This window comes from Drosophila simulans, chromosome 2R (assembly GCF_016746395.2).
Source record: "Drosophila simulans strain w501 chromosome 2R, Prin_Dsim_3.1, whole genome shotgun sequence".
NCBI lineage: Eukaryota > Metazoa > Arthropoda > Insecta > Diptera > Drosophilidae > Drosophila > Drosophila simulans.
Window position 1 is genome coordinate 13,688,600 of NC_052521.2, and position 8,946 is coordinate 13,697,545.

Here is an 8,946-nt window from a genome sequence, read left to right on the forward strand (position 1 = left end):
TAAATGACTGAATGGCTGGCTGACTGAGTGACACACACACAGTGACTAACCGGGTGACATTCCCGCCAGCTGTCAAAGTGTGAGTAGTATCACACTCAAACACCCGCTAAATAGGGGTGTGTTTCGGGTGCGCTTTTCTTTGATTTGCATCGGCGGAAATGCAGTGGTCCAAACCGCCCACAGGATACCCCCCATTTCCATAATTTACGAGTCCGCGGGCTCCTAAGGCAGCAAGTCGTGTTTTATGGCCTATTCGAAGCGAACGATAAGCCACATAAATCAATATTTTATATACTTAAGCTATAGCATGCACTTAAAATATAGCAGGTAACATTACATTTGGTAGCACTTAAAAAAACTTAAAAAGTTAATTATGTTTGCACTTTTCCTCTGTCAGCTTTTATAACTTAAATATTCTTTCGATTAATAAATTTAAACAGTACGCACTCACATTTTTTGAATATTATTTTTCGAGTGTTGTGACCTCACTTAGCTGCACCTCGGTCATGAATTCCCCCAAACAACTGAGTGTTTTCGTTGAACGTTACTGATTAAATTAAATAATCGCTCGGACAAAACGATTGTCACAGTCTGGAATGGTCTCCAAAGTCTCCACAAATCTGCGGGCGAAAAAAGTACCGTGAGAAGAGACTGTCAGAAGTTCGGAATCGGTACAGAAGCTCACATCGCCAGTATGAATCCCGGCCAGCTGTTAGTTTTTGCCATTTTTGCCACTGCAATTTCCCTTTCGATGGGTTTTCCCCAGGACGATCTAATTAAGCCGAGTAGTGACGAATCGGACGTGAGTGGCATTGGCTTCGTGACGCTCGACGGAACCGCCAGCGAAGAGAGTGACGAAAGCGACCAAGGCAATGCGTCCGATGATTTGATATTTTTGAGTCGCCAAAAACCAAATCCGACCAACAATTCCGTCGATTTGAGCGCCTTTGTGGCGCTGATTCCCCTGCAAGAAGTCCAGTCCATTGCCGCCCACTATTATCACCACGATGCGGAGTTTCAAAGGGCCTATGCCTTCCTCGCCAGCAGCGATTTCGCGGACATTAAGCGGAAAATACTTCAGCTGCCGGAAGTGCTGGAGTTCACCAACTATCTGGGTGCCAATGGTCTAGATGTGGTCAAGGTGATGCATTCGGTGGCAGGGGTGTTCAAACCGTCCATTCTGAGCGCCGCAGCGGTCAACGGTGCGTATGAGTATTGATTTTTGTCTAAATCCACAAAACAGGAAATAAATATTAAATAACCATTTATCATTCTGAAATCTAATGAGTACTGTTTCCGCATTTTTCAGAGCCAACCAAAGCCACAACCACCGAAGATGGCAGCTCCGCCGCTGGAGAAGCGCAGACTGGCCTCCATGGAATGGTTGAGAGGGTCCTGGAAATTCTGCCGCAGGACCAACTGTACGCCCTATTCTTCGACGAGTTTGAGAGCAACAAACAGTTCGCAGCATTTGTCGACAGCATTAGCAGTCCAAAGTTTGCCAAGATTTTGAGCGGTTTGCAGGTGAGCTGGGAAATCCCGGGTCCACCATGTGGTAATTGTATTTCAGCCAGGGGACACGCTTTGTTTGCTCGCTGGCCCCACTCCTGGCTACGCGTGTGTTGGGGGAAAATTGTTTAAAGGAATGCCATTCGACTGCCAGCTCCATAATAATTTCCAAGAGGGACGTGAGAAAAATTCCCGATTGCTTTATTGAGTTTTGGCCAGAAAGGTATAGGTTAAAAGTGGGCAACCTTTATATGCGATTCCGTATACAAATCAACTTCCGTTGATGCCTACGAATTTTCAAGTGCCACCGCCTTTTCTTTTTATGCTTTTTTCGGCCGCTTCTCCCAGTGCTTTCTTTTCCTTTCGCCTCGCTTCTAATTGGCAATTGAGCTGGCCTACGTGAGGCACATATTTATGAAATCAAATCGACAGCCAGCAGGCAATTTATATTTATTTTTCCCAGCCCCGTAACCATATATATTTATCAGCCATTCCGATGGAGAGTGTTTCTGATAATTGATTTCGCCGCACTGATTCACGACTCATTTTCTTCATTTCAGAACTCAATGCCGCTGCGAAATCTGCTATTCGTCTTGCACAACAACAGTATCTATGTGGAGCGGATTGTGGAGTCCGTAAAATCGTATCTATCCATCTCCAGTTTTTAGTTTGCCTAAGTCTTAAATGTGGCAAATAAACTGTATGAATTAGACAAACCAACTCAAGTATATGACCTACTGAATATAAAATATCATTTCACCCTAATTTTGTTGACTAACAATTTGGTAAGTATGTTATCACTGAGTGTCCCGTTTATCTGCCACTTTTTGCCCACCACGAGCATATGAAAATGTGCCCCCATTTAGTGTGTAATAAACGGAGGGGGAATCCTTTAAAGACATTCGTTTGTCCTGGTGGCGGGAAATCGATGGGAAGTGGAATTATTTAGCAGCAAGCTCGAGGGCCTCCGGGGAATTGACAACGCCAAAAGAAACTTGGGCATATTAATAACATTGCAGGCATCCCCGAAAAGGCAGGCAAAAACAAGAGGGTTAAATGACGTCAAAAGTTTATCTGCGAAAAAAGTTGCCACGGCTGTTGGCCCTGATTTATGCCGCCGAATGCCAGGAGACGCCTTCAACGGCGCAACGCAACAGTTGCAACTCTCTTAATGTCGGCGTTTATTTGAATAAACTCCAACTTTGATTTCACAGGCAGCGAGCACGGCAAAAAGTTGCAAACTTTTTCGGTTAACTGATTTCCACACAGACCCACACCTGCAGCCGCCTCGCGCTTTTCCGCTTTTCCGGGCGGCGCGAGAAGCGGAGCGGGTAAAACAAAAAATTATTTCCTTCTCGCGCCCCCCAGGAGACTCATAATTTAGCCCGAGTATATCAATAAATTACGCATGCAGCAGCAGGTGGAGTAGCCAACCCAACCAATGGGGTTGCTGCCGGAGATAAAAGTATTGAAAAAGTATCCAATTAACTGCGTCGCTATGATGCAACTTTGACCATTCCATCTCTGCTCCGTTGGCGAGGCAGTGGGGGTTGTTGGTAGGTAGCTGGTGGGTGGTGGGTGGTGGGTGTTCCCATCTCATCTCGGGTCGACCCAGGTTAAGTCACCCCCGACATAAGGTGAGCGTCAGCCATCAAGCGGCAGACAGCAGGCATCAGGCATTCGACATCAGGCTCCATTAATCAATTACAGACCAACCAGCCAGCCACCCAACCATAACCCATCCAGAGATCACACTTGCCAACTGTTACTATGCATGCACTCGAAAAAATACTTACAAAGAAACGAGGAAGTTAGATTTCATTAAGCTTGAATAACTTCGAAGTGAGTACTATAAAATAGACTTTATTGTCAAAATTAGCTGTATAAGTTTATTATTATTTACAGCTAAAGTGAAATACAAAATCCCCTTGTTATTTTTTCGAGTGCATTCGAGGACGAAATTCAATCTCCTGCAACCAGTCCGGGGCAATCATCCGACCTGCGACCTGAGCGACACACTTCATTCGATTGTCGAGATTTTCGGAGGCTTAGATTGATGCCCGACGGCTTGCCGAAAACTCTGCAGAACTACAATTTCCAAATTTCAGTCTCGGGAGGGAAATCGAAATCCAGGGGAAATGACTCGGCTGTCGAGCGCCACCTCGGTGGGGTATCCCAGTCAAATGCCGGCGAAAAGGATCAGCTGGCGGCGTTTGGCGGCACTACTGCCGAATTCCATAGGTCTGTCATTAAAACCGGTGACGCCTCATTTGAGGGACCTACATCTCGTCCAGCGCCGCCTCCAGGAGGATTTTCTGGGCTGTGAGGCTCTGTGGACGATTTTTATGGCCGCCGCCTGGAGTTATCGCTACAGAACGCGGCTGAGACCATTGCCCAGCCACTGGAATACCATAGATTTGGTTTTTAATACGCTGGCTGATGCACCCAGACTGGAGGTGCTGCAGCAGCAGCTCATGCACTGCGACTATCAGGCCTGCTCCCCCAATGTGGTTCGTTTGCTGACGGACATCCTGGTGGATCAGGCCGATCGCGTGTCCTTGAGCTCCCTGCGACCCTGCGAGTTCGAGGAGCTGTACGCTCACCTGGGCATGTCGCCTCCCAAGCGGTCACCCACCCAGATCTTTGAGGTGCGAACGGGCAAGGGCAACGAGAAGGGGGAGGCATATGCCCGTTTGCGGCAGGAGAACAAGGATTCCGTTCGCCTGGGCTTCTATGGCTGCAAGCTGGAGAAGGTCTATTCGCTTCTGAATTCCCAGGATTCCCTGGAGAATGGAAAGTATCTGGAGCTAACCTGCGACATCAATGAAGCCCTGGCCAGAAGTAAGCCCCAGGCTGGTGTGGGTGGCTCCCGTTGCGGATCGATCCTGCGATGTGTGGCTTTGGTGGAGTTCGTCTTCCAGGACAATGAAACGAGCCGCGATAGAAAGCAAGTGATCATCAAGGATGCGAACACCATGCAGGTGTCGTACCTACTATTGTACGGCCAAAGCTGCAAAGAATACGCAATGGAGCGGCAGATCAAGCTGATGGCGGAGCCAGCTCGAGAACTGCTCATCTGGCTGGAGAGATACCACGAAAAAGCCATATCCTTGGGCGTTGGCCTGCTGATCGTTTCCTCGATGGCTCATTTCGGAAGCACTTTCTTTCGCCTGTTTGCTCGCACTGGCTTCCACGTATTCAAGCGAGGTCTTCTGTAAATCCGAAAAGTGATAATCGTTATCTTTTACTATCCATATCCTGTGACCTTGAACTGCAGCAGATCTCTGTTGCCGACTTCAGTTTGATATCCCACTGCAGTCGGCAACAGGACTCAGTGACAGGCATCTGTAATGTGTGAAATGAAATCGATTTGTGTCTTAACTCTTCTCAGAGATTCTATTTTCTCCGTGGGCATTTCAAGGGGGTGGGCGGGATAAAGTGGCGGACCTTGGTGTTTCAGTGCCCACATAAATAACAACAATTTAGCATTCACAAGTGACGCAGTAAAAATTTATGCGCTCTCGCACATTTTCAATTTTCTGCAATTTTTCTAGCAATTGTGTGAAATTCCTTGCGGCCATTGGGCAACAGCAGCAGCTTCAGCAGACGTTGCATGTGGCAAGGACACAGACAGATTTGTGTGTGTGCGTGTGAGTGGGCACTGCACTTGGAGAAATAATACACTATCTGTTAAAAAATGCATTATTTAGCTGTACCAATGTGTTTAGCTGGTCTTATAAAAATGAGTTATCAAAGTTAGCTTACTATTTCCATATTTCCACTATCTAAATTCAAGTTCACCATCACTTTTGCTTTATGTGCACGTTCTGTGAGCATTATGTGCCGCCGGACACTTTTAGGGCCACACAATTTAGAGACTTGGCTGGGCTAGATTTTCCATTCCATTTTTTTTAGCACGCTTTTCCCACTTTTCTTTTTTTTTTTTTGTGCCATGGAAACCCGCCAGCAATGTGTGTTCGTGTGTACTTATGTGTCGCTGGCTGGCTCCGCTTTTTACATATGCTCGTCTGCTCGTTGCTGCTAGAAGTTATGCCTGGAATTCCAAGCTGCCGTTCGATGGCCGGACTTTTCCGCCGCTGGTCAGATGGTCACATGGCCACATGGTCGTCCGTTCAGTTGTTCAGATCGTCGGCGGGAGGAACGGACGGCGCATTGCTGGCATTTTGAGGCGTTGCTTGTGCGAGGCATTTTTGCGAGCCATATTTCATTGAATTTACATGCCCCCAGCTCGAAGGGAGTTTTCGCCCCTGTTTGTGCTGCAATTACCGTAAACTCTCAGCCGACGCTCTATCAGTGCTGATTTAGACCCCATTTCTCCCAACCAAAGCCCACTTCAGCCGACAGTTCGCAGCTACCATTAATAAAGGCACACATCAAAGTTGGCATTCGCCACATAAAATTCAATTTAGTGGCAGCGACACCAAAATAAAAAGGACATCCCCTGAGCAGAAAGCTAAGCCGAGATGCACATTAGCATGAGAGCACAGAAAGAAAATGTTGCAGCTTTATAAAAATAAGTAAGAGTAGATAAAGTTCAACTTTGTCATTTCAAATATGATTATTTATAATAAATAAATGTATTTTTTGACAACATGATTAAAGCGCACGTTTTCTTATCTAGCAAATACTATAATTCGGCAATTTAAAAATATTTAAGCAAAAGAATTTTGGTTTTTGCTCAGTGTATCAAGGGGCTGGGGGTGTTGAACAGGTTGGAGTGGATAACAGATGAAGGAAAATAGAAAGTTCACCCACTTAGGTTCTGCACTCGAAACTGAAATCAAAATAAATGTCAACGCTGCTGTCACACAAAGCCAAACCGATTTCTCCACCGCTTTCTCCATTTTCCGAGCTTTTCCGGAGCGAAAGGGAGTAGCATCCCCCGATTTTGCCCAGTTCACCGCTTGGGGTCGAAGTTTTTGACTTCCTTAATGACAGAGTGTGGTGACGTTGGCTTCCCTGCATCCAGACGATGGAGCTGATGATGGTGATGATGATGATGTCGATCACAATGCGGCAAGGACGTTGATGATGCAATTTCCCTGGCCGGAGTGGGTGGTGAACGGCCCACCCCATTGTTCGTTTTGTTAATCTAGCAAAATTGATAAGGTGTGAAATTCTTGATTTTATTTTCTGCGTCGTGCACAGCAAAATGTTTTTCTTTCTTCGAACCACCGTTTTTCCTTCGCCTCGCTTTTGATTTTCCTCCCCTCCTGGTTATTTTTGGGGTTTTTACTGTTTTTTATTTTTGGGGGGCGTCCTTTGATGTACTTTGATGAGGTGTTTGTTTAGTTTTCCCAGCGTTCGGTGATTCTTTTTCAATTTTTTTCGTTTCTTTTTTTTTGATGTTACGCCGTTGTAAACGCAATTTGGATACGATTCAGGCGGCAAAAGCCCAACCTGTCTATCACGCTTTTTTCCATTTACATTTTAAACGAAATTTAATCCAGTTTGTGGCAGCGCAACAACACCTTCTGTCATTTGCTTTGAAATTTAAATAAGCAAGGAAATTGACTTTGCAACGACAGCAGAGTCATAAGAACAGGCCACATAACCGGGCCAGACAGCCGGTCTGCAGGGACAGTGGTACATTCCGTGAGTTTTCCATGAGTTTTCCATGAGTTTTCCATGCGTTTTCCGAGCGTTTTCCCTGGGCTCCGGCTTAATTATTGGCCCGTCAATTGCACAAAGAGAACCAGAAACGGAAACCGAAACAGAAACAGAAATTGTTCAAACGTTGGCCGGGCATAAATTGATTTGTACCGACGTGGCTAACGAAAAAAAAGAAAAAAACATAAAGTGTGGCCACCGATAGTCAGTGGGCAGCGAGAAACCCCTGCCGGCGAAATCCGGGTAAAGTGCAACGTGCCCCGCGCAGGAAGCTCCCCCAACGAACTGCCAAGTTCTCCATTTCGATTCAATTCAATGGGATTCGGTCGGTGCGATTCAATGGATTCAAGTGGGGGAGTATCCAATTCCGTATTGGGGGATTGTTTAATTATTGGAAATACTCGCACCGAACTCAAAGGATACCCCACCTCCAGCACGTGTGTGCGAGTGTGTGCACCTTGCTAATCAGTGCATTAGCTGCATCCGCCATTATGGCCAAATGCAAACTTCAAGTACTTGGTCCTTAATCAGGTGTCCATATCCATTGCTTAGTGACCACAACATGAAGAGCCCGATGGCCGAGCTCAATCAAGATTCCACTGGAATGAAGCACTGAAAAGTAAAGTAGCCATTCGTTTAATACTAAAGTTAACTTGACAACAATAAACTATATGTATTTCCTTTAATTAATATTGCCTTACTAGACGAGGGCATTCTTAAGTATTAATTATTATATTTATTATTAATCATGGAGTTCTTCAAATAGTTTAGTATTTTGCTCGGTGTCGTGCTGGGCCTGCGATTGGCTGAATCTCAGGTGGAAGGATGTGTGGGGTGCTGAGATCAAAGTGCCCCTTTGAGTCGCTCAAGTGGCCACGCAGATAATGCCCGACACAAAGGGTCGTGGTCTTGTGATGGCCTGGGCCAACTAATCGCATCGCCAGCAGCATATGGACCAGCTGCCACAGCTGCAGATTGCGCATACGCAGTGTGGTCGTTTCGCTTAGGTTTATTTGTCACGCAGCTTGGCTACCCAATTGATTTAAAATCCGCCTGATGGCAGCATAATTCGCTGTCGGACGGAGAAGCTAACATTTTGGTGAATTTCATTTGCGCTGCAAACCCAGTTAGTTGGCAGAGTTGCGTCGAAAGTTTCGCTCTCTCGGTTTGTGGCATGTGCATTAATGCTGGCAGTTAACTTAATTTTGTCGCATTTACCCACACATTAAAGAGGCGGCGGCGAACGAGGCAGCTGCCGAGCTTGCAGCGCTCCAAACTCGCAAGACAAACAATGCCACGCGAGACAAATAACTGATGGGCGGCGTCCGTGGCAGGTTGAAAAGTCTGCGCCGCGAAGTATGCAACGCACAGAGCTCATCAGCGCAGCCCGCTCGCAAACGCAATTTGCAACACACTGAGGGAATTTTCAAAGCCATCGATGGTTTCGATTAATAATTACAAAATTTAAAGTATAAATAAAAAGAGTAGTTTTCCTGGGAGTGGTTTGGCAACCAACAATATCCATCTAACTTCTTATAGTTCCAAAGATATCTGACAGAAGAACCAGAATAATTTCCTCAGTGAAAACAAAGGCCCTGAAGAAGGGTGCGTGGGGTGCTAAGTGAGTGAGTGATGCATACCGTAGACGATGCAAGTTGAAGGAAAAATGGTAAATTACGTTGACAACGCGGGCAGTGGGCGGGGAAAATCCCATTGTGTCGCGGTTTGGTTCTTGGCCCCCAATTTGCATGCAAGTATTCTAGATGCGTGCTGTTTATTTATGATTGCATTCAGTGCCCTGTGCCC

General features: G+C 46.1%; 2 protein-coding genes and 1 long non-coding RNA gene across 3 annotated transcripts; 2 read left to right on the forward strand and 1 right to left on the reverse strand.

Annotated features, from left to right (window-relative positions):
• The first annotated feature begins 643 nt into the window (after nt 1-643).
• On the forward strand, nt 644-2,229 carry LOC6734773. Its single transcript, XM_016168223.3, has 3 exons — nt 644-1,202; nt 1,310-1,524; nt 2,070-2,229. The coding sequence occupies exons 1-3, from the start codon at nt 695-697 to the stop codon at nt 2,175-2,177; spliced, it is 831 nt and encodes a 276-aa protein (XP_016027978.1). The 5' UTR covers nt 644-694; the 3' UTR covers nt 2,178-2,229.
• A 1,135-nt stretch (nt 2,230-3,364) lies between these two features.
• LOC6734774 (protein mono-ADP-ribosyltransferase Parp16) lies at nt 3,365-4,890 on the forward strand. The gene has a single exon (XM_002081741.4). The coding sequence runs from the start codon at nt 3,648-3,650 to the stop codon at nt 4,725-4,727; it is 1,080 nt and encodes a 359-aa protein (XP_002081777.1). The 5' UTR covers nt 3,365-3,647; the 3' UTR covers nt 4,728-4,890.
• A 1,238-nt stretch (nt 4,891-6,128) lies between these two features.
• LOC123327074 lies at nt 6,129-7,596 on the reverse strand. The gene is made up of 3 exons (XR_006541530.1): nt 6,703-7,596; nt 6,363-6,622; nt 6,129-6,304 (listed from the first exon to the last, which is right to left on the reverse strand). It is a non-coding gene; the product is annotated as an uncharacterized LOC123327074 (long non-coding RNA).
• Between the last annotated feature and the right edge of the window lie 1,350 nt (nt 7,597-8,946).

What these genes read in the sequence shown, in the direction of transcription:
- LOC6734773 (XM_016168223.3), top strand. Translation starts at nt 695, where the DNA reads ATGAATCCCGGCCAGCTGTTAGTTTTTGCCATTTTTGCCACTGCAATT. An exon ending in GAGCGCCGCAGCGGTCAACG is followed by an intron (nt 1,203 to 1,309) that starts GTGCGTATGAGT and finishes CGCATTTTTCAG; the next exon opens with AGCCAACCAAAGCCACAACC. An exon ending in AGATTTTGAGCGGTTTGCAG is followed by an intron (nt 1,525 to 2,069) that starts GTGAGCTGGGAA and finishes TCTTCATTTCAG; the next exon opens with AACTCAATGCCGCTGCGAAA.
- LOC6734774 (XM_002081741.4), top strand. Translation starts at nt 3,648, where the DNA reads ATGACTCGGCTGTCGAGCGCCACCTCGGTGGGGTATCCCAGTCAAATG.